General features: G+C 45.1%; 1 protein-coding gene across 2 annotated transcripts; it reads right to left on the bottom strand.

The window, feature by feature from the left end:
• Window positions 1-15,760: 15,760 nt before the first annotated feature.
• COX7A2L (cytochrome c oxidase subunit 7A2 like) lies at window positions 15,761-24,670 on the bottom strand. 2 transcript variants are annotated; one of them, XM_081591986.1, is made up of 3 exons: window positions 24,544-24,670; window positions 17,629-17,760; window positions 15,761-16,378 (listed from the first exon to the last, which is right to left on the bottom strand). In XM_081591986.1, exons 1-3 carry the CDS (start codon window positions 24,613-24,615, stop codon window positions 16,238-16,240), a joined length of 345 nt encoding a protein of 114 aa, XP_081448112.1. In that variant the 5' UTR covers window positions 24,616-24,670; the 3' UTR covers window positions 15,761-16,237. The 2 variants fall into 2 exon arrangements, with proteins under 2 accessions (XP_081448112.1, XP_081448113.1); XM_081591987.1 differs by having other exon boundaries at window positions 15,761-16,374.
• Between the last annotated feature and the right edge of the window lie 830 nt (window positions 24,671-25,500).

Here is a 25,500-nt window from a genome sequence, read left to right as displayed (position 1 = left end):
TTAGTCATCCATGGTGACTATGAATGTATGTTCACAGCCACTCACACACACTAACCTGTGAGAGGCATCCTGGGCCAGCGATTCCTCTCCACCAATTCTGAGACAAAACGGCCAGCAGGCACCAGAACAGACGCACTAAACAGTGTGATTTTTCTGAATAAAAAAGGAGCTCCAAATCAGGAACCTGTTAATGGGGAAACAGTGGTGAATCAGGTCTTGGACATACTGGTGTGGTAGTGTAAATTCTAGAAGGAACTATGTTTCTAGCTTACAGGGGGCACTAAAAGGCAGCTTAGGACAAGGACATGTTTCTAGGACAAAGAAGACAGGCTGAAGAGCAGGTATGCTAGCCATGAGCAGAGCAGAGCTGCTGCTCGAGTAGTCTTTATGCGGCCAGAGCTCCCAGACACCCCAGCCTCATACAGCACACAGGGCGGGCTGGGGTTCAGGAACAGGGCCGTGTTCACTCACCCAGATGACCTCGCGCCAGGACATCATGCACTGTAACTTCAAAGCTGGCACCGCTTCCACTTCCACTAGAAGAAAGACATTCTTTAGAAACAGGGAGGAAGAAGGAAGGGATGAGGGTGAAGACTCACAGATTTTGGAAAGGAAACGGGGCAACATCAGAGGCCCTATGTCATCTCAGTCCAGGGGAGAATGCTACACGTTTGTCACCATCACAGAAACAGGCTCTGCTGAAGATGCCTTCGTCCAGGATGCCCAGGACTGGCATCTTCAAGGACCTTAGAAAAAGTTTCCAGGCATTTTCCCTGAAAAGTAGATGCAATCCTTTGTAAAGGGCAACTGTTGCTCTCAGGGACTACAGTCATCTTATACCTTTTGTGTATAACCTTTTCCAGTGGAAACCTGGATTTCTACGCCACCCTCATTAATGGATTCCTACAATAACCTCTGATAGAAAAAAGGCAAAGGAACTAAAAGAGAAATAATCCCAAATGGAAGAAGAAAGTTTGGTTCCTGTAGACATGTCAGCGTGTTTCATTTCTGAATCCGCAGGTGACATCCTCAGGAGATCATAACTTAACAAACTGAACACGTGTGATTTTTAATTTTACCAATCCAGAAATCTGGAAGAAAAAGATACCGCTTCTGTATCTCAAAGGACAAAAATACAAGAAATGTGGGAAACAAAAGCTGAGCGCTCATTGATAATGACACATCCGTAGAACTAAATGTTGTTTAACCATAATAGCTGACACTATTGTAATATTTTAGAGCTTTCCACCAATTCTTTCAACCATCCTACATTCGAGCACATTACAGATGAGTAAACTTCAGATGAAAAGCGAGGTCACCCTAATAGTACCAAGTGACTGACCCAAGATTTGAAGGCAGGTCCTCCTGCCTCCAGAGTCCCTGGGGTAGCTCTGCAGCCAGGCACTGTAGGAGATGCTTACTACAGAAGAGTAATACAGTGATTATATATATATTAATAGCAAGAGAATGAAATGGGCTAATAAGCTTCTGGTGGGAAGGATTTGAGACCAGTATATCAAAAAATCACAGAAAGTGGTTAGGCTTTGGAACAGTCGACTCTGGGCTCTGAACAATCACAGATGACAGGGACCCCTCCTGGGCACAAGACCCCTCCTGCCAGCCGTACAACTGGAGTGGGGGCCACGCCTCCAGGCCACCCCGCAGCACCTCCTGCCAGCGCCTCTGCACTTCCTGCCTGCCTTAGCTCCTGAGTCCTCAGTCCCTGAGGATCCGTTTTAAACCTATTTGTGTGGAGACGCTGCTCCCTTATCTTCCAACCTTTGAGCAATTTCTGTTTCACTGAAGAAGCATAGCAGCTTCTTTCTTCACTGGTCAAGTGCTTCTTTTCTTAATCTCCGGCCCAGGCTACGCCACAGAGCCTTGATCCTGCCACTCCTCTCCCTCAGCAACGTAAACACGCAGTCCTGAAAACAAGTTTCCCTGGGGAGTCACCAGGGGACAGAGGTGAATATGCATCACCACCGGTGCTGACGACTCAGTGGGTCCGTGGGATGACGCATGTGCACTTTTGCCAGATCTCACTGAGGGAGCTGGAGACAGAGTGCTAGAAGGGCTCTTAGGGAGGAAAAATAACTTTATAATAAAAAGCAAAAGCCCGCATAGCTGGTCATCCGTTTCATTCTTGACGTTCCCAGGTTCCGCTGACTTGGTGACCAGGTGGAAGCAGGGAAACCAGAAGCCAGCATTCTCTTACTGCGTCAGCCATAGAACTTTCTCGGTTAACACATGTATAAGTGATGTCCAGGCAGGGCAGGGCCTCTTCCTTCTGCAAACTTCAGTCTCTGCAATAAAAGTGGATTGTGTACACAGTCAAAGAGGGAGCCCGTCTGAACCCTGCAAGCTTGTGTGGGACTCGGATCCACAGGCAACGTTTTTCATCAGGTGTACATAGAAACCGTCCTCGTACAAGGAACTCAACCGGGCTCAGCAGGGAACCTGGTGACGAGAAAGATACAGGCCCTGCCCTCACGGAGCATGGATCCTGGAAAGCCAATCTGAGAAGTATACCAACTGTATGTTTCCATTAATAACACTATTGAAGTGACAATACTCTAAAGAACAGACTAGCAGTTGCCGGGGGCAGCAAGGGGGGAGATGTCACCCAGAGGGACAGCACGGGGGTCCTCTGTGATGATGAACAGGCTCCATCTTGGTTGTGGAGGTGATGACATGAACCTACACGCAGCACTAAATCGCACCGGTAGAAACCAATTAAGACCTGTAGTCTGCATGACTGTGCTGTACAAGTGAACCCTTCCTGGACTTAACAATACTATATACTATATATGATGTCACCACTGGGGGGAAGCTAAGGGAAGGGTTCACTGGACTCTTTTTACACTTCCTCTAAGTCTATAGTTATTTCAAAATAAAAAGTTTTTCTGAAATAATGATATAGAAACTCCCTTCTCTTTATGCTTTTGAAGGAAATGTGGAAACAAAAATGGGCTTTAATACAACACGGATTTTTTTTTAATAAAATTTCTATCCTGGTGCACCTGAGGTATTCCATCTGTGATCAAATAAAACACTGCCGATGTGGAACACGCTCTCCGCAGCTTTCCCCACCTCTGCTCGGCCCCCACAGGGTCTGGGGGAGCCCCTGGCAAGGGGGGCGCACTGGTCAGAGGGTGTGCCTGGGAGCACGGAGGCTTTACCTGCTCGCGGCTGAGAAACAGTCAATGCATCATCCTGCCGCTAGCGGAGTCCTCCCCATCCCTGGGCATTCACTCCTCCTGGGTCCGCACTGGCTTCCCCTTCCGCCTGGTTTGAGTGTCACTGATGCTCACTCCCTTCCTTGGAAATGCTCGCATGGCAAGTCCCCCACGGCTGCCTTCCCTCAGGTGGTTGTGCTGAATCACCTTCCCTTACTCAGACTTAATAAAATGACAAGAAAAAAGAACTCTACTATTTATGGGTCCCCGGTGAAACTGGTGCAAAATTGAGATTAGGTGATCAGACTTTTTCCTTGGAGAGTGATGGCCCCATGGTTTCATTGGCAAAATCCATTTTCACGTGGCCTACTGTTTGCTGCCCATGAATATCTCAGTACCGGAATCATTAGCAGGAGCGTTTGCCAGGCTTTGACATTTCCATTTAGAAGATGAATTAATTCTGAGCTGAGCCACAAGTCCCTTCTCTCTTGGAAGAACGTGTTAAGATTCAAGCTCTCAGAGGCCCCCAGAGCATCAGTGAGATCTCACACCAGTCCCACATGACGGTGGGCCAGCCCTTCGGGGAGGGCAAGTGAGGAATCTGACATAAAAAACTCAAGGCTGCAGTGAAGGGGCATTTTTCATTGTGAGTTTGGGTAAGTTTGGGCCCCTCCTCGTTGGTCTCTGTCCAAAAGAGAGAGTAAGGGTTTACCCTCCAAGAACACCTGATCCTCAGGGGAGAGACCTCCCGGTGAGCTCATGGGCTCCGCCCCCACCTGCCCCGTGTAGGCCCAGCATCCAAGGGGCTTGAGAAAAGCAGAGGAACTGTTCTTACCTCAGGGCGCAGGGAAGGTGTCCCCTCCAGGTCACGGGTGACAGGCTGGGGCTCCATCACAATAAACAATGTTTGCACTGGAAGCAATGAGCAGGGTGACAGATTGTGTGGACAGCTAGGAGAGCCTGCAGATGGCTCCACTAATAAAGCTGCCATTCGCAGCCGCCCAGGCTCAAGTGGTTTCTATGGAAAACCCTCACACTGAAATAGAAGGAAGTTCTTTTAAATTACAGTAGTTGATAACTTTTTTGGTCAAACATGGTCAAATTTAAACAAAGGGATTTGCCTGGGAGGGCGCTCTGGAAACCACAGCGTGGCCATCTGCAGTGCTAGGAGCTGTGACCCAAGCACGGGCCATCTCTCAGGTGTGCCCTTCACGTGAGGACCTTCGCTCCTCTGTCTTCTCACTCGGTGTTCGGGTTTGTCCTATGCCACACATTCAGCAGTGCTGGGGACACACTCCAGTGATCACGGGAGGATGGGGAGGGCAGCCTCCAGGTCACTCCATGGAGCCAGCCCAAGGCTTGACCTCTGCGTGTGTGAATGACAACACTGGTCATCATCCTCTTCCTTGAAAACTCAAACCTCTCCTGCCAGGCACCACAGACTCCAGGTTTTTTTTCTTCTTTCCTCTGTCCACTTTTCCTCCTTCCTTATTTCCCCTTCCTTCCTTCCTTCCATCTTCCTTCTGAAGGGCACCAGAGTATGCCGGCCCCAAATCTGCCACTTTGGGAGCTTGATGATTCTGAGCTGTAGGCATCTGAAACACAGCCAATCCAATGAGAGGCTTTCTCTGAACGCTCCCATCTGCCTAAAGACAGATGCTCCAACACAAACTCAGTTGTTATAGATCCCTCCCAGGAGCTTCATCAACCAGGGGAGATTGACTCTCATTGCAGAGGAGGCTGAGCCCACCCCACACCCAGACACACTTGTCACAAACCATCACATTTTCCAATCACCCTTCTAAGGGCCTCGCGTCGTCCCTAAAAATCACTCTCCCCTAGAAGGTCTACCTCCCCCTCCGTCTTCCCTACTAAGACAGTGTTGAAGCCTGAATTCTAAGCCCCCTCAGGGAGCTGCTTGTTTTTCTCTGAGTATCTCCCATGTACACATGAGGTCTACATGTTCATAAACTTCCATTCTTTTTTATTTTCAAGACAGATTAAAATTTTTTTTTTCTTCTAGTAAAAAGTATCTATTACTTTGAAATAAGATACACATATGGGTCTATGCAATTGGATGTGCAGCCACAATCCAACTTTATTCTGGATGTGCCATGACACCTAATGTAAGCAACAACTTTAAATCAGGCGTGCTCCTTATGGGGTGGGGGGTGCGCAGGGGATTTTTCTTTTAATTCTTATTAGCGTATAGTTACTTCTGTTTGTCTCTTATTAATCTGTCTTTCAATACAGAGGTCTCAGCCATGGACTCTGAAGGCTAGAAGGTAAACTATTTTTCCTCCCCTACACTTCCATCTTACTTCCTAAGTTTTTAAAGATTTTATTTTTAGGTATAACTTACAGCAAAGTGCAGAAATCTCAGGGTATCAGCGTTTATCTGCCTATACATGTACACACCCGCCCAGATGAAGAGCTGCCATGTGTTAGGGACACAAGCCTGCCCTGTGATGCCTCCTCCTGTCAGTACTCTCTGACGAGTGTCAGCTCCGTTCCGACCTCTGTCACCACCAAGTGGTTCTGCCCAGCTTTGACTTTCATCCAGATGCAGTCACATCACGGGGTACGCTCTCTTTCGTGTCCAGCTTCTTTCACGCAACATGATGTCTGCATTCCTTCTGATCTTAGACCCATCAAAAGCTTTTGTCTTCTCCACCACTCCTGAATACTGGTATTTTCCCCATTCTATTTCCTCATCTGCATACACTCCCTAACTATGTAGCGGACACCAGGCTTCCACCGGCCCTACATCCTGCCACCTCTCAAAATTCCTACCTCTAGTCCAAACCCTGGGTTTATCTCCAGACTCCACTGCTGACTCAAATTCTTTGCCTAGAGGGCTCACAGGCAAATCCATTTTTTCCAACAACACATGCCCTGCCCTCCTGACCCCCAGTCCTGCACCTCCACTCACCCAGGAGCCAGGCTGAGTCATCCTGGGGGCACCCAGAAGCCTGCCTCACCCTGACCTCTAATTGTTAGGTGCACTCACTGTTGCCTTCTTAACATCCCTGGGCTTCACACTTCTCTCTCCATCCCCACTGCCGCTGGTCGCCAGGCCATCATCTCTCAACTGAACTCTCACGGTAACTCTCAACTAGTCCAACGCTGCAAGTCTTTTTCCCCCTCCAATGTGCCCTCCATATCAATACCATGCATTCAAAAGCAGCAGCCGAACACCGGATTCTGTGGCCATTCCCTCAACACACACCCCGCGTGCTCACCCACCAGAGTCCAGCCCTCTCTCGCGGCCCCTGGCCTGAGCCTCCCTCTCCCACCTCCTCTCACACTTCAGCAGGTGCTCTTCCTTCAAGCCAAATGCCCCTCCCTGCTGTATGCAACAGGAAACTCTGACACATCCCTATATGATTTACACAGTGCCCCCTCTGAGGGCATCCCTGCCACTCCTCCTCATTCCTGGACCCCAGCCCTGACCTGGACGCTTCTGTTGCACTTTGGTTGGGCCAATCCTTCTCTGAGCTCGGGGACCAGTGACACATCACCTCTGTCTGGCCTCTACTGCTCAACACAGAGCCCAGCATGCAGCAATTCCAGAATGAATGGTGTGTGCCATAAGGTTTCCTGATGGTGAAGGTAGGCCAGGTCCCCAGTCTGCTAGGGAGACAGGGCACCAATCCTCAGGTAACCCCAGATCTGCTCACAGAAAAGCCCTGCAGGAAATGACAACAGGGCACCTGATGGCCCATTAAGGGAATGCCAGAAAACTCGCGGGGAGCCAGAGATAGCCCAGGGAGCTCGGCCAACTCCAGGAAAGACAAGAGCCAACAAGACTTCAAGCCCCAGCTCAGAAGTAACCGGGCTGCCTGGCACCACTAGGAAATCCCAAGCCTGAACCCTCCTGGGTCTGAGGCATGATCGTTTTCACAAGTAGAGTCAGGCTGTCCCTTCTGTTTTTAATGGCATCTGGTCCAGATCCCAGACGACAGTGAGCTTCTTCTAAGCCCAGAAAATAGCATGAGCTCAGGAAAGACAAGCAAGTACCCACCCCCCAACATTCCCACTCCCAAGACATTCAAATAAGGGTACAGTTATCATTTCTGACCTCTGTCCAGAGGTGAAGCTAAAGGAAGCAGACTTCCCTGCAGGGCCTCCTGAGTTCTGGGGGCCTAGAGTGATCCACCTGGAGGAATCCCGGCTTACAGATCCTCAGTCGTAACACCTCTCATCCACAGTCATGCAGGAAAATAAACAGAAAAGATATGCTGGGTGACAAGGTATAGAATTCCAGGAGCAGGCATACAGAGCTTCTATCTCACTCCCTGCTCCTGCCGTCACTAGAACGGAGCCTGGGCATGCCAGCTCCTCCAGGACACTGAGCCTGCAGGCGGGCCAGATGAGGACTCTGACCATCACTTAGCAGGAACGAAGCCCCCACACCCAAAGAATAAATGCTCAGGGAGAGGTCACAGAATGACAAACAGCAGGACTCGCTCTCCCAAATCAAAAGGCCCTCCTGGGAAGACCAGGCCTCACCTCAGCGGCCCAAGGCCTGCCCTTGCCTAAGCTTACGACTTTAACTAGCCCTTCACTTTCTGTCCCATAGTCACAGGACATGTGTTTGCAAATTATACACCTCAGGTCAAGCCCCATCTGCAATTACTTATCCCAGCCTCCAGCCAGCCTACTTCCCCTGGTGCAATTCCTTCTGATGCTCGGTAAACAGGACCCAAATAAGGGAGGGATGAGCAGACACACAAAGTTATGAACCGATTTTCCAAATGGCCGTTTATTCAAGGACATAATTCCAGAGGAGAAGAGGGAACAGACACCCCAAGTATAAACAACGGCTCTTCTGTGTGACTCTAACTAGAATGACAACTAATTAAAAGCAATTTAATGTTGGTTCATGAAAGGTTAATGGAATTCATGTTTTGGAGATGCTGAATGTAACACAGACTTATCCAGAAACACAAATCTAACCTTTATTCTCTTTAATTATTCGGTCAGAATAATTTCCTGAGAGTGGGTTTAGTCTCTGGAAGGCTTTAATTAAACACCACTGAACTTTGAAGTTGACATCAACTCATCCAGCTGCAACTCAATTTTCAAATTAATCTGCTGTCTAACACAAGGTTGTGTGGCCCAGACAGAGGAGTTGGAAGATGAGCTTGGAGCGGAAGATGGGCTTGGAGCCTGACAAGGACCCCAGGGACTATACAGTCCATGGAATTCTCTAGGCCAGAATACTGGAGTGGGTAGCCTTTCCCTTCTCCAGGGGACCTTTCAACCCAGAGATCGAACCAGGTCTCCCGCAATGCAGGTGGATTCTTCACTAGCTGAGTCACAAGGGAAGCCCAAGAATACTGGAATGGGTAGCCTATCCCTTCTCCAACAGATCTTCCCGACCCAGGAATTGAACTGGGGTCTCCCGCATTGCAGGCAGATTCTTTACCAACTGAACTATCAGGGAAGCCCAGTGGAGTCTGACAGGTATTAACCAATTCTGGAGCATCTTACATCTTTCCCCACCCTCTCTAGTGGAAAAACATTTCCATAACTCATGTCCGGACCTCCCTAAGGAGAGGGGCCTCAGCTGAGCTGCACAACCAAGCTGCCTCTTTCTTGGCACTTCCCACAGTCCTGAGCTGCATAAGCCTGGCACAGCACACCCTGAAGTGGACTCTGGGGCCAGCAGCACCCTACCCAAGCACCTCCACTCCACCCTTGCCTACCTGCCACCTGCCTCCATCTCCCCTCCTCCTTCAGAGTGCGGGAATGTGTGAAGAGCCACAGCATGGCCTTCCTGTCTGGCAAGGTACCCATAGGAAACACTCCTATTTCTGAGCTGACTTCTTTCCAGCACTCTACCCAGCTCCCAGGTACCAGCCTCTCCTTTTCTGAGAATGCAGGTCCCTAATTTTGTCATCTGCAGTTTGTAGCCATATCAAGGCCCTTTTGCACTAAGCTCCTGCCTCTTTTCCTTGCTGACTTGGAGGCAACCCCATCATTTCTTACAGCCTGGGGCAGTTCAGCTGACTTCCTCAGGAATGATATTTGGAATAGTGAGGACTCCAATCGGGCTAGTACATGTGGGACAATGTGAAACCTGTGCTTGGGCCCTGAGGTACAGCCATGTGACCACAACAAAGCTGAGTTTCATGGACAAGGTCAGGGTTGACCTCCTAGGAGGGTTGTGACAGAACTGGAGGAAAAAATATATATGTATGTATTATCTAAAGAATGCTTTTCCAGTCACCCTGCTTGCCCATCACTGTTTTGCAGCAGCCTCGTCAGAGATCAGCTCTAACAGATTCCAGGCCCTGAGCAAACAGCATCCGGTCTCCATCAGCCACCCCAACAGCTCCTGCAGCGGCACGGCATCCCTTGAGCCCCAGAGCCATGCAAAGGTCAGGATTCTTACCCCAAGCTTATGTGAGTATAAATCCAGCAGGTGGCTGACCCACCCCAGTGTCTCTGTTCGTGTAGTGAGAGGCAGGGTCAGCTGATGCCCCCTCATACTTATGGGGCTGACCCACGAAGCCAAGGTGTAACCTGGGTGCTGGGATGGAAGCGACAGCCAGGCTTCCCCTCCTGCACCCAGCCAGGGGCAACCTATCCTCCCAGACCAGGACAGCAGAATTCCTCCATAAGAGGGAATTTCTTTTTTTTTTTTAATCTTTTTATTTTGTATTGGGAGATAGCTGAGTAACCACGTTGTGAGAGTTTCAGGTACATGCATCCATTCTCCCCCAAACTCTAACAGGGAATTTCTTGACCATATGGTTTACCAATCCTAAGAGATTGAGAGAGAACCTGAAAGGACCTAAAAGTAATTCTTACATCAGTTTCCCTAAATCTAATCGCAGCACTTGCTTGCAAAGGCATAGGCATCTGATTCATCATGGGGTCCCTGGCTTCTGCACACCAATTAACTACCTGGAAGAAGCAGAGCATAGCGGAACGTCTTAGTGAGTGACCATGGGTCAGAGGCAGCTCTGGATGACCAATGATGACACCCAGTGAACCCAACAAGAGGGACACTAAGGACAGGGCCCCCCTTCTCAATCCTGACACAGGCAGTCTTTGGTGCTAAAGAGTGCGTGCTCCAGTCCAGGATATGTGCAGTCAAAATCTCAAACAAATGTATTAAATCACTGGAACCAGACAGTATCAGAATTTCTAAGCAGTCAATCATTACTGCCCCTGGATAACCTCTAGCTGCCGCATATCATCAGGTCAGAAAGTTAAAGGTCTGCACTGTTTGCAGCCATAAAAAAAGTTCAAAAGAAGACCTGGGTATCAGGAACCTCAACATTTGACAAGGCCGAGAAGCCTGCCCAGGGCCACACACATAAAGGAGAGAAAAAGTATATAAATCCAAGAAAGCCAGCCAGTGTTATAAAAGCCAATGCCATCCTCAGTAGGCCTCTGACAGCTTCACGTTGGAGTCACCGTGGATGAGGGGCCGGGACGGAGAGGGAATGCCGAGTGGACCTGGAAAGAGACTCTGGCTGACATAGAAAACAGAGGAGGGATAAACGGGCACATCACTGAAAGAAGTAGAGAGTCGTCACTTCAACCTTTCCTGCTTGTTTACCCTGAAAGAATTTTGAAAATCTGTGAATTCCCCTTTGTATTATGTAAGCTTAATGCTTAACATCTAAAGTTTTCCATTATAAGTTTAAACAGTTGCAAAGAATACAGTTTCTGGTGCATTGTAAATAACGGCTTAAACTATTAAGTCACTCTTATAAATGTAGCCAGTGGACTGTAAATACCATCAGCAATTAGACACCTACCTTCACCAAGTGAAAAATACAAATGTCGGGCTTCTCTGGTGGTCCAGTGGTTAAGAATCTGCCTTGCAATGCAAGGGACACCGGTTTGATCCCTGGTCCAGGAAGAGCCCACATGCCACAGAGCAACTGAGCCCCTGGGCCGCACGACTACTGACGCGCTTGATCCCTAGAGGTCGTGCTCTGCAACAAGAGAAACCATGGCGACGAGAAGCCCGCTCACAGCAACTGGAGAAAGCCCACACACAACAGTGAAGACCGAGCACAGCCAAAAATAATAAATAAATCATGCTTTAAAAAAAATACGAATGCCTATTTAAGTCAGAAATTTCTCGAATTTGTAGCTCCATCACTCTACTCCATCTAGAATTCTACCCCCAAATTTTAGCCTGTGCTATACTAAGTTGCTTTGGTCGTGTCCAACTCTTCGCAACCCCATGGTCTAAAGCCTTCCAGGATCCTCTGTCCATGGAATTCTGCAGGCAAGAATTCCAGGCATAGAATTCTGCCATGCCCTCCTCCAGGGGATTTTCCCAACCCAGGGATTGAACCTGCTTCTCTTATGTCTCCTGCACTGGCAGACAAGTTCTTTACCACTAGATGCCACCTGGGAACCCTAATGTAACATATTTCCAGTCTTGAAAGTCTCTTATTGACTATACTTATAATTACCTATAAAATATTAAATTTCCTGTAACCATAAGCTCTAAGTGTTAAAAAAAAAACCATTTTATTCTGGATTGCATGATTATGATTGCTGCTAGCACGTATTTCAAAACAAAAGAACATAGATACTGATCATTATTAAATATGAGCAAAATTTCACTCAAAATCCCAATTAGAGGAAGAGAGAAGGCTCATGGTTCCAGGGATGAATCCTGGTTGTTGTTAAGAAGATTTCAGTACCAATTCCATTCCTGTTTTTCATTTTTACATATATTAAGCCCTGAGAAACCTTGTTCTCACAAATAGGTAATAGCAACATCTCTGAATTCCTTGAACTCCTGAGTTATACACCAAAGTCATGCAGTGATCTATTATCAAAATTATTTTTAATGACCAACCAACAACTCAATTGGTTCCTCCTTCAATTTTGTTAAAAACAGACTTGGAAAACTTGTAACCTGTAAAAGAATTTGTTCCTTTACAAAGGACTCATATTCTCAACATTTATATTTAGAATTATCTCTACAGCACCCCAGGGCGTCCTTGATAGCTCAGTTGGTAAAGAATCCGCCTGCAATGCAGGAAACCCCGATTCAATTCCTGGGTCAGGAAGAGCCTCTGGAGACGGGACAGGTTACCCTCTCCAGTATTCTTGGGCTTCCCTATGGCTCAGCTGGTAAAGAATCCACCTGCATTGCAGGAGACCTGGCCTGGGTTCAATCCCTGGGTTGGGAAGGTGAGAAAGGCTACCCACTCCAGTACTCTGGCCTAGAGAATTCCATGGACTGTATAATCCATGGGGTCGCAGAGTCAGACACAACTGAGTGACTTTCACTCAACTCACTCACTCACTCCATGGCACCCCAGAGAGCAGGGCAATACACCATGGCCCTGTCCAGAATGGGTAATAGTTTGCTTTCCTTTTGCAGAATGGAAATGATTACAAGGGACCTCTTATGCTAGGCGTGCAACTTTAAAAGTATATGGAAGTTGACCTAAAACGCTGATTCCCTTAGAACTATCTTTGCCTGGGTACCCCATGGCATCTTCCTATCCCCAGGGCTATGTGAGTTCAGGCCCCTTTTGTGAAAAGTAACCACACAGTCTGGAAGAAGTCAGGAGTGACTATTCCTCTGCCAAAAGCATCTCATCCAGACAACAAGGACAAGAAGGATGGTCCCCCTCTGAGTAAACAGTCCAACCTGGCCAGGGTTCAAAGTACTGGGCTCAGAAGGAATAATCCTGAGAACACAGTGAAAGGCTCAGAGCCTTCATTAACCCACAAACAGGCCACCCTGAGCTTCTTCACTGCATCTCCCCCGACGGGCTGGAACCAAACGGTGGACTGGATGAGTGGGAGACATCTGAATTTGGGGCTAGAAAACCATTTCCTACCACGTGCAACAAGAAACAGAGATGAAGCTGATCCACAGAAACAGAGTTAAACAGCTGCACAGCCAAGAGAATAACAGAAAAGATAACCACCATGGTCCCAAAGATAGGTCTTGTGGCCCAGATCCACTCTAGTTCTGGAAAATCCCCCTTTCCGCCCTGGCTGATTCTAATCAATCTCCGGTTCTTGCAATTAGAAGAAGTGTGGCTCAGACAAAAGTCGGTAGAGTCTGCTTCTGAGAATTTCAGTCTGATGGACCAATAGTATTTACAGCATTATCACAAAGCACCTGGCTATAAGCAGGCCAATGATGAGATAGTTTACACACACAAAAAAAGGAAATATAACTTGCCTTTGTAAATGAAAAGATTTTAAATGTTTTAAATATAAGTTTTAAATTAAAGAAAGGTATTCAGTATCACTAACTACAATGGAAAAACAATTTAAACCAAAGAAATTTTATCACTTACCAGACTGGCAAAGATGGAAAAGTCTGATGATGCACACAGCTAATAGGGAGGAGGAACAGGCACCCCTGGCTGAATAGGAATGGACGTCAGCACTATCGCTTGTGACAAATAGCTATCAAAGTCAGAGATGCACATTCTCTCTGCCTGAAAAGTCTCACTTATAGAAATTATACTATAAATACATTCAGCAACGTGTAAAATGACATGTAAAGATTATACATTTAAGGCAACGTTTGTAAAAGCAAAACATTTAAGACTAAATAACGATCAAAAGGAAACTAACTTAAAAGTATGGCATATGCATAAAATGGAATACAATGCAGAAAAATGAGACAGAGAACAATTTCCAAACTATGAGTAATAAATAGGAATGTACAGTACCTACCACTATAGGTTAGGCAAAAATAAAACACGCAGAGAAGGAAAATGTACCAATATACGTGAATAGAACATACCTGAAAGTAAACAGAAGAAACTGGGGTAGAAAAATATAAACACAAGATAAATACAGACAGTACTCTGTGTGTCAGAAAGAAACTGCTCAAAGACTGATAGGGGCATGTCAGGGGGACAGAAAAGCCAAATATGGGCCAAAGTTGAGCATCAGCATAAAGAATGGCATACTTGGTTATTACACTGAATGAAAAAATTACACTAAAACCTTTTAAAACAGGAGTACTCCTTGTCACTGAAATACATCAACAATGACACTTAGAAAATCACAACCACCTTAGTAATACATGATTCAGTCAAGAAATCATCATGGAACACCAACACTGGGTGTAAAACCACTGACCTCATAATATTCCTGGCCTCAAATATCATCCCACAGATTACTTATCAATTAAAAAGGAGAAAGGGTATCTTTGACATCTTAATTAATTAAGACTTTTTGTGTCCCCATGGACAGAGGAGCCTGGCAGGCTACAGTCCATGGGGACTCTGTAGGCAAGAATACTGGAGTGGGTTGCCATGCCCTACTCCAAGGGATCTTCCCAACCCAGGGATGGAAACCAGGTCTCCCACATTGCAGGCAGATTCCTTACCGTCTGAGCCACCAGGGAAGCTCTAATTAAGTTAACCAATTTCAAATCTCCAAAAGTGGGACAAACTGGTATCAAGCACCACTTGATACAATGACATCACACCATATATGAAAAATTCCTGACAAAACTGCTTAGCCTGAATCCAATCATGAGGAGACAGTAAGACAAATCCAAATTGAAGGATGTTGTACAAAATACTGCCCTGAACTCTTCAAAGTGGTCAATATCATGAAGGACAGTGAGGATTGTTCTGCATAAAAGGAGACTAAAGGGACATGATAACGAAATGTCCTCATTCTTAGGAGATACTGGCTAAAGTATTTATGGTTGAATTATAATTCCATATCTTAAATGATTCAGCAAAAACCAAATATGTGTGTGCCTGTGTTTGAGAGAGCAAGAAAAAGCAAAGGGGACAATATATTGATAACTGTTGATCTAAGTGAAGATGTATACAGACAGGGGTATATTGTACCATTCTTACAATCTTTCTGTAGTCTGAAACATTTCAAAATAGAAACTTCAAGGAAATATCAGGAAAGTTTAGACTTGTATAGACAAATAAGAGGTTCCTAGCCTGTGAGAGCAATATTGAGTGTTTTCATAAGTCGCATTTTATCTTCAGTAAGAGGTCACTATTCTTTGCTACGGCAAAAGACAGACCACCGCTTTATAATAATAAAATTCCACCTTTTCCAGCATTAATATAGAGCATGTGAAGTGTACCAATTGTGACAGCACAGGAAATTACTGTCTAAATGAACTGTGTGTTACACACACATTTCAGAAGAGTCAGGCAGCTTCTCATAAGGAACCATATGGTAAAAATCATCAATGTGCCATTTGCCTCCTGTCACTTGACTTGCAGGAACCATTTTGTAAAGATTATCTGGTGTCTAATTAAAAAGAAAGAAATTAGACTCGGGTATAAGATGCCTGAAAGTACTTTGAAAACATATTTAAAAGGACTTCAAACTTGAGATTTTTTTCATTCATGTATTTATTCCACAATTAAAATAAATCATAATTCAAAGCCATAACATTTTTAAAAGGTAAAGGAGAATCTGTGTCACAGCTGTATTAATAAAACAGACATTGGTCTAAAGTGCAACACTCAACAGGTGTTCTCTGTTCCCATGGTGGAATAAATACATAACAATTACACATAAAATTTCACTGAAGATCTGAGATGACGCAAATAACCCTTTGAAACAAACTACCCAACGAACGGAGGCAGGCTGCAAATAATTTCTATTAACATTGAACTGCAAGATGGAAAAATCCCCAAGGTGGCCTACATTTTCATGTGCCTGGCCTAAGCGTCTATCTTCCTTCTTCAGTCACATCCTAAGCCAGAAAGGCTGCCCCACCCCATGCTCAATACGCCACCATAAGTCCCCGAGGACCTCAGCACAGATGGCTGCTAATGAGCCTGTGTGCGACCTTCATCCAGAAGCTCCAGGGAAATTAGGAGCCCAAACGCAGAGAGCAACATCATTTCTTTAAACAATAGTTTTAACTGCTGAATGAGCTCTGGCAGGCCACGTGCATTTTCGTAACAAACCAAAATACTGTCTTAATATCTTTCTGCTTTTCTTTAAGAATGTTAAGTGGGCCATTCAAGTAAAAAATAAAAAAATTACAGAAATAATGAAAAATGAAAATTCAAAGGATTTATGCCAACAAGCAAACCAGTCCTCTTCAGCCTAACTCATTTGTTTCTGGGCTGTGATGCCATGTAGAGGGCAATCAGGCAGTAGATGGTCCCTCCCACCGTCAGCGCCATGGTGGTCCGGTAAAGCATTTGGTCAGGCAGGCCTCGTTTCAGGTGGATGGGCACACCATCAGATTTCTAGAAAGAGAGAATTATCAAGGACATAGTTGATAAGAAAAAGATTTTCACAATTTAGGCTAGTATAGAACAAAAGCCTCTACTTTATAATTAACCCACTAACCCGATGCAGTGGAAAAAGCCCAAATCTACTAGAATGTGAACTAAAACACTTGGTATATTTTCTTACACTTGGCAGCTGAAGTCTCTAAGTCAAAAATCATTCTCCAAAATGCAGTCCAGAAACATGCATGCAACAAATTCCAAATTTCTAAGGAATTTATCACATATTGCTTAATTACAAAAGGAGCACTGGGACTTTTTTTTTAAGGCAAAGGTAATCAGCAGCTAATTTAAGACTTGTAAGCATAAGAAATGCTTTACATTTAGTCTGACTTCTGATCATTAGTGGAGGCAGTCTGAGCACACCAGGTCAATTCATCGGTTCAAGGCCATTTTGGATTCAACTGCCTTCCTTCTGTAAAACTGCTAAACCCCTATTTGATAACAAAACTCCATAAAATATTTAATCCATTGTTTTTCACAGTCTCAAAAATCCCTCCCCACCCCAACTCAAGACCCCAAATGCCCAAGTCTTACTTCTCAGATAAAAAAAGAATAAATTGATCAAAAGTTCTCAAGCCAGTCCTGAATCTGTACATATTTTTGAGGAAGAGGAAGCTACCTTCCAGGGACAGCAGTAACAGCTACTGCCACTCCCACAATGCCTGAAATACAGTCGAGTCACTGACCTCTCAATTATCTGTATGTAGATTAACATTAATAATATTTTAAAATCCAATCCTAGCTTCCCTCTGCTAATCAGCAAACCCAAGAGAGACTTCTCCACTTCAACCAACAGTTCGGTGAATTTTAGTATCAAGCAAGCAAAAAACAATTAAAAGAAAACATTGCCTAAAGTCACTGCATGTGTCACAAAGCCAAAGATATACTGGATAATTCAAAATGCTATTATATATGATATATGCTATTGCTTCCTCCATCCAGTGGATGATCAACAGCTACATATGCAATTTAAAAATCTGTACACCCTTAAATATTGATGAGGAAATTACTCATCCTCCCTTCTTTTATCAGTTTCTTTCTACACGAAGTTCTACCAGTTAATGGCTCAAACTAAAATACAGAGAATTTTATTTAAGGAAAAACAGGCGAGTGAGTAGCAAATTAGACTAAGACTCAGTTTCAAACGGTTTTTTAAGCCTATTCATTTCACAGCCTTCACTGTTCTTAAGAGTGTCTTCTCTGACCTGGAAAAACTTCTGCAGCTCTGGAACTTTGTTTTTCCCAGCATAATCATATGCAATAGAACAGGAACTCAGTTTAGTTGGTGTGGCAAATATGATAGGCGGTGCTTCTGTGGAAACAACAGGCCTTAATCCCTGTAGGGAAAAAAGGAAATGGTCAAGTTTAAAGTATATCTGGGCCTGTGAACAAACCTTTCCAGGAACAGGCTATCTGGAGCAGGGCAGGCAGTGATTCCACCACACAGAGAGAAGGAAAGTATCTCCATCTCCATGTCATATAGCATTTAAAGTCCTTAAACTTTGAACAGAACACCCTGGCCCACTTTCCCAGAGCAAATACAGTCAAGAACTCTCTTGTCCGTGAAGGTGAAGGAGGGAGGTGGTAGGGAAGCAAACCACAACGAAGGCCCAGTCTGGGCATCCAGATATACCCATCGGGTCTGTCTTCTCATCCAATCAGTGAAACAGTTACAATCTGTATGAACCTAGAGTTACATTTCAAAAGAAACCTCACTGTTCCTTTTCTCCTCTGAGTGAGTAGGTGTACCAGTATCTCGATCCCTGAAGTGGAGTTCACAAACTTTGCAGATACACGGTAAAGAAATATCTCAACCTGGAAGAGCTTGTAATGGGAAGAAAGCTATCTTTCAGGACCAGAAAACAAAACAATTAGAATAATTGAACTTTCTGGCATTAATAAATCTAAAAGTTATAAAACATATCTCGGGGCTTCCCTGGTGATCCAGTGGTTAAGAAACTGCCCTGCAATGCAAGGGACACGGGTTCAACCCCTGGCCTGCGAAGATTCCACACAGTATGGAGCAACTAAGCCGGCATACCATAACCACTGAGCCTGCCCTCTAGAGCCCCAGAGCCGCAACTACTGAAGCCTGTGTGCCTAGAGCCTGTGGTCCACGAGAGAAGCCATCGCAATAAGCCCACACACTGCAACAAAGAGTAGCCCCACTTGCCACACTAGAGAAAGCCCACGCAGCAAGGAAGACCCAGCATATCCAAACGAAATAAATAAATCTTTAAATATACACACACACACACACAAACACACATATAGTAAAAATGAAAAAGGAAACCTCAGTGTTCTCATGTGTGACATGTTGATGACCAATGCAGAGTGGACTGCGTGAAGTAGTATGCACCTAAGGTGGTGTCTGGAACACAGCAGTATTCAGTAAACGTAAGTGGAATGAGATGTGAGGAGGCAACTACTCCCCCAGCCACATGAACGGATAAAGGAAGAACACACAGTCTTATTGATAAAAACAACCTGGGAGGGGAGGAGAAATGAAGTACTGATACATGCTGCAATATGGATAAACCTTAAAAATAGTACACTGAGAAGCAGTCAGTCACAAAAGATCACAAATTTTATGATCCCATTCATATGCAAGTCCTGAATAGGGATATTTACAGAGACAGAAAGTAAATTAGTGGTTACTTAGGGATGGGAGGGAGGGTCCTAAGGAAGAGGCGGGTGATGGCTGATATAGCTTTCTTTCTGAGATGATAAAAATGCTCTAAAATTAACATGGTAATGATTGCATGTTCTCTGTGAATACACTGAAACCATTTAATTCTACACTTTAAAATGAGTGAATGTATGATATGTGGATTATATCTCAAGAAAACAGTTTTTTTTAAAAAGGGACCTAAGGGTAACTCTGGGTTTCTATCTGATGGAATAAACCTACTGTGGCAGATAAATGATTCTCCAAAATAACCTGCAGATGAAATTAAGGAACTTAAGGGTCACATTAAGGAACTCCTTTTTTTAACCCTTTCATATTAAATTCTAACTCAGAAAAATAAAATCGTAAAGTTAGAAAGCAAAGTTCAAGTTCAGCCTTTCCATTTCACAGATGAAAAAGGAAATCTTTTGCTCAAATTAACAGAGTTGTCAGACTTTTCTTTACCTCTTCAAAAAAAAAAAAAATTCTAACTTTATCTATAATTAACAAGAGACCTAAAGATCACAGTGTTACTTTCACCAGGCAAGCACTGGGATCAACAGAGCAACAGAAAGGTATTAAAGTAAACTTGGCTTCTATTTCTTCTGACAGGATCCCATAAATGGGAATGAATCATGGCCTTTTTCTGTCCTGCTTTCACTCATTCAACATATTTTACTGAGGACTTACTCTATAATGAAAATACATAATGAATAAGACACAATCTCTGCCATTACGGATATTAACGTTACAGAATACTAACAGCTAATATCTACTAAGCTGTTATGTGCCCAGCATCATGTTAAGAATTTCATATGCATAATTCCATTTAATCCTGACAGCAATATCAGTAAGATATTACCTTTCCCTTTTTACAGAGGAGAAAACTGGATCAGAGAGGGTAACTTGCCTGAGAACACATACCGAAAACACAGATCTAGGGCTTCCCTGGTGGCTCAGTGGTAAAGAATCTGCCTGCCAATGCAGGAGACATGGGTTTGATCCCTGATCTGGGAAGATCCAGGACTGGAAAAGGTCAGTTTTCGTTCCAATCCCAAAGAAAGGCAATGCCAAAGAATGCTCAAACTACCGCACAACTGCACTCATCTCACATGCTAGTAAAGGAATGCTCAAAATTGTCCAAGCCAGGCTTCAGCAATACGTGAACCATGAACTTCCAGATGTTCTAGCTGGTTTTAGAAAAGGCAGAGGAACCAGAGATCAAATTGCCAACATCCGCTGGATCATCGAAAAAGCAAGAGAGTTCCAGAAAAACATCTATTTCCGCTTTATTGACTATGCCAAAGCCTTTGACTGTGTGGATCACAATAAACTGTGGAAAATTCTGAAAGAGATGGGAATACCAGACCATCTGACCTGTCTCTTGAGAAACCTGTATGCAGGTCAGGAAGCAACAGTTAGAACTGGACATGGAACAACAGACTGGTTTCAAATAGGAAAAGGAGTACGTCAAGGCTGTACATTGTCACCCTGCTTATTTAACTTATATGCAGAGTACATCATGAGAAACGCTGGGCTGGAAGAAACACAAGCTGGAATCAAGATTGCCGGGAGAAATATCAATAACCTCAGATATGCGGATGACACCACCCTTATGGCAGAAAGTGAAGAAGAACTAAAGAGCCTCTTGATCAAAGTGAAAGAGGAGAGTGAAAAAGTTGGCTTAAAGCTCAACGTTCAGAAAACTAAGATCATGGCATCTGGTCCCATCACTTCATGGCAGATAGATGGGGAAACACTCAGTGTTTCCACAGTGTCAGACTTTATTTTGGGGGGCTCCAAAATCACTGCTGATGGTGATTGCAGTCATGAAATTAAAAGACGCTTACTCCTTGGAAGGAAGGTTATGACCAACCTAGACAGCATATTTAAAAGCAGAGACATTACTTTGCCAACAAAGGTCCGTCTAGTCAAGGCTATGGTTCTTCCAGTGGTCATGTATGGATGTGAGAGTTGGACGGTGAAGAAAGCTGAGCACAGAAGAACTGATGCTTTTGAACTGTGGTGTTGGAGAAGACTCTTGAGAGTCCCTTGGACTGCAAGAAGATCCAACCAGTCCATCCTAAAGGAGATCAGTCCTGGTTGTTCACTGGAAGGACTGATGTTGAAGCTGAAACTCCAATACTTTGGCTACCTCATGCAAAGAGTTGACTCATTGGAAAAGACCCTCATGCTGGGAAAGATTGGGGGCAGGAGGAGAAGGGGACGACAGAGGATGAGATGGTTGGATGGCATCACCGACTTGATGGACATGGGTTTGGGAAAACTCCGGGAGTTGGTGATGGACAGGGAGGCCTGGCGTGCTGCAATTCATGGGGCCGCATAGAGTCAGACATGACTGAGCGACTGAACTGAACTGAATGACTTATGATGTTGAAAGTATATCTTCCCAAATGCTTATTGGCCTCTATTTTTGACACAGGACACAGAGAAGTAGGAAAAATGCTTTTCACTCAACCACTGGAAAATACCCTCCCAACCACTTGCCATCAGGTTGACTTATAAATCTACCTGTACTTTTGTTAGAGAACTAGCTTTTCCATTATTAGGTTACTCATGCACTGGAGAAGGAAATGGCAACCCACTCCAGTATTCTTGCCTGGAGAATCCCAGGGACGGCGGAGCCTGGTGGGCTGCCATCTATGGGGTCGCACAGAGTCGGACACGACTGAAGCGACTTAGCAGCAATGCATATTAGAGTATTCACTTTACATAATACTGAAAATTACAAACATCAACATTTTACATTTACAAAATTTTACTCCTTAAGTGTTTCTAAGAAAGGAAAAATTGAAGTACTCCTAATAACCAAAGTCAGAATACTTGGTTTGGGGATATCTGTAACGATCACTCTGAAGTCTACAATTCATATAAAGCCTACACAATATTGTTTCTTTCAACATAACTTAAGAAATCCTTAAGTAACTAAGACGTTCAAATTCTCAAGAGAAACACCAATTCAAGTAATGCTAGAACTCTGAAGTCCTTATCTGCACCAAATGCATCTTGGGGTAATATCTGCTCAAAGTGCTAATTTAATTTCAGGATTGTCAGTTTTAGTTTAAAATTTCACTTTTTCTTACTAGGTAAGAGAGTCCCAAGGACAGCAAGGAGATCAAACCTGTCAATCCTAAAGGAAACCAACCCTGAATATTCATTGTAAGGACTGGTGGTGAAGCTGAAGCTCCAATATTCTGCCCACCTGATGCAAAGAACCGACTCACTTGAAAAGACCTTGATGCTAGGAAAGACTGAGGGCAGGAGAAGAGGGCAAGAGGATGAGATGATTGCATGGCATCACCAACTCAATGGACATGAGTTTAAGCAAACTCTGAGAGACAGTGAAGGACAGGGAAGCCTGGTGTGCTGCGGTTCATGAGGTCGCAGAGTCAGACACAACTTAGCAACTAAAAAACAACAACAACAAAATCTAAATTACGCTAAAACTCTATTAAAAGAAATTCTACAATCAATGGAAAAGATCAACTATGATATATTCATACAATGAAATTCTGTACTGCAATAAAAGGAATACATGTAACATGAATGAACCTCAAAAATACTGAGAAATTAGAGGCTTATACAAAACAGTACTGTGTGGTTCCATTTATTTGAAATTCAAAAACAGGCAAAACTATCTATATCTAGTGATATAAAAAAGAACAGGAAGATGGACAGGGACTGACAGGGCAAGAATAAAAAGGAACTTCCTAGGAGTGATGTAATGTTATACATGTTTGTAAGTGTGGGTTACACAGTGTGTTTGTCCAAACTCAAATTGTAACATTTTAAGATCCATGTGCTGAAAAATATACATCTCTATAGAAGAGTATTTGCTTTACAGCAGAAGCCAATATGACAGAAATGGTTATTTCTTATAATCTGCAAAGCCAGTCACTGTTGTCAATTCCTTCTAATCCTCAATTGTTTTTTTGATAAATTTTCCTCCTCCACTATCCCTTCATGTTTCTGCAATCTGATCAAAACTCCATCGTTCTTTCCTAATGTGCTCCCTGGATGATCTCTCCCACCACAGCTTCTACTACCACTTACGGGCTGAAGATACCTAGGTCTATTCAACTTCATATTCATAAACCCAGCTGCAACCAGACACAACATATTATCGTGAACTCAATCTGGACCCTTACTCCCCAACCCCACACCCCCAAAAAAACTTGCCCCTTTTCTTCCCCTCTCTATCCTGTGCTGGTTTAGTCGCTAATTGGTGTCCGACTCTTGCACTGCATGGACTGCAGGCCGCCTGGCTCCTCTGTCTATGGAATTTTCCAGGCAAGAATACTGGAGTGGGTTGCCATTTTGTTCTCCAGAGGATCTTCCTGACCCAGGGATCCAACCGGGGTCTCCTACATTGCAGACAGACTCTTTAGGTCTGAGCCACCAGGGAAGCCCCATTAACTATTCTTAGATTGAAATCTTCCCCTTGAGCAAGTTGCAGTGTTTTACAGAATGAGAAGGAGGTAACAATCGAGCGTTCTTTACATCCCACCTGGGGCCCTTACTCTTCTATCCAGTTTTCCAACTGCATATCTCATCAACACTTTCCTACCCACTCTGAGGAGGAGGAATGAAGATGATGGTATCTCAGACCTAGTTTCTAGAGAACAGCTTATCCAGTAACAGCCACCTGCCAACGACTGCTAGTCACTTGACATACACCTCATTTAATCTGTATTACAGCTGCTCTAGAGAAAACTGAGCTCACAATGAATTAACTTGGTGAAAGCAGCTAAACCAAGACCTGAGCCTAAATTAAGAATCTGGGACTCTAAAATTCCTTCACCTCTACATTATAAGCTGGAGACTGATCCTTCAATTCGCTCAGGCAAAATCTGAGCGAAATCGCAATACTTTTCAAACCATTCAAAAGCAACCGTCAACCGCCTTACAGCTGGGAAAATGTCAGCTCTTTGCACGTTAACTACAAAGACTCACCCAAACATTTGAATTAACTCATTCTGATCACACAGCCCCTCCTGTCCTTTTGGCTTCCGTTGTTGCCGTCACCCCAGCTCCCAAATCTGGTAAATGGATGAAACTGTGTTTTTAGGCTGCAGAGCACTGAGGCGCCTGAAAGGCTGCATCTCCTTTAAAAGGGCAGGGCCAAACTTCAGACTCTGTCGGGTCCCATTCTGGCCCCACGAGCCACCCCCACGACCCACAAGCAACGACCTCGGGAGTCACCTTGACTCCTACTGAGTGCCAGGGACAACTACCACACCAGACACTAGCCAGCCAGGGGAGCAGCTACAGAATCAGGAGCTCCATGGCTGCAGCAAGTGGGTGAGAAGAGATGAGGGGCCAAGAAAACCGAAGCGCGGTCAGAAGCCTCGCCGGGCTCGAGACCGCCAGGCGCACCACGAGACCCGGGCCGCTACGTCTCCTGTCCGAACCGGCGCCGCACTACCCTTACCTGAGGGCTATAGGCGTCGGAAGCCCATGCTCCGGCCAATTTCTGCGTGAAGCCACTGAACTTATAATACATGACGCCCCGTGAGGACTTCCCGCAGCCACTGCCCGCGCGACTGCCCCAGAGAAGGACCGCGCCTTTCCGGGTGTGGGCCGAAGTCTCAGCCTAAGGACCCTGCGTCAAAAGGCGGGCTGCCCGGGAACCGCCTAACTTAAAACGTGCCTTCTTAAGCTACGTAAGGGAACAAAAAGCCGGGTTCTCAGGGCCAAAAAGGCAAAACCCAGCTCTACAGCGGAAAGCCGCCGTTGCACGGTGTGCAGAAAATACGAGCGTCCTTCTTTCCCTCACGTTCAAACAGATTCGGGCAGTGCCCGGACGCCCTAAGAACGGCGCAAGCGCCCCGCAGAGCTAGCCGGAGGCTGAGGGACTTGTCAGGGTTGAGGGGACGGGCTGGGGGCGGGGAGGGGGCGGGGAGGGGCCGGGGCGGGGAGGGGGCGGGGAGGGGCCGGGGCGGGGAGGGGGCGGGGCGGGGCCTAGGGCGGCAGGGGCAGGGCGGGAAGAGTCCTCTCTTTCCCTCCCCGAGAGCTCGTGCTTCTGGGCAGCCACCTGGTAGTTGTTTTGAAAGCGTCTCCACCTTTACCAATCTTAACTCCTCCCCTACCTAGGTCACCTTGTGAAGTGTCCAGCTCTCACTCGGTTGGCCCAGGAGTATGCACCCGTAGCTAGGCTCATCTGGCAATCTAGGAGCGGTGTGGAACAAATAAGAAAAATTGGAAACACCTCCTGCAAGCTGTTGGGGTTTCGCCCCAATAATATCAATGTATAAAGATAGTCTCCTGAGCTTTATGTAGAGGAAATACATCTACATTTCTTATGAACTTAAGGCACAGGGGCATAAATTTTGCACAGTTCTCAGAACGGATTTTTACCCTTGCCTAAGCTTTATGGGAACTGATTATT

Source organism: Giraffa tippelskirchi, chromosome 4, assembly GCF_054371585.1.
Source record: "Giraffa tippelskirchi isolate mGirTip1 chromosome 4, T2T-mGirTip1v1.2.pri, whole genome shotgun sequence".
In the NCBI taxonomy this organism is placed as follows: Eukaryota; Metazoa; Chordata; class Mammalia; order Artiodactyla; family Giraffidae; genus Giraffa; species Giraffa tippelskirchi.
This window is presented reverse-complemented; position numbering and strand designations above follow the sequence as displayed.

What these genes read in the sequence shown, in the direction of transcription:
- COX7A2L (XM_081591986.1), bottom strand. Translation starts at nt 24,615, where the DNA reads ATGTATTATAAGTTCAGTGGCTTCACGCAGAAATTGGCCGGAGCATGG. An exon ending in CCGACGCCTATAGCCCTCAG is followed by an intron (nt 17,761 to 24,543) that starts GTAAGGGTAGTG and finishes TTTTCCCTACAG; the next exon opens with GGATTAAGGCCTGTTGTTTC. An exon ending in AGCTGCAGAAGTTTTTCCAG is followed by an intron (nt 16,379 to 17,628) that starts GTCAGAGAAGAC and finishes CTCTCTTTCTAG; the next exon opens with AAATCTGATGGTGTGCCCAT.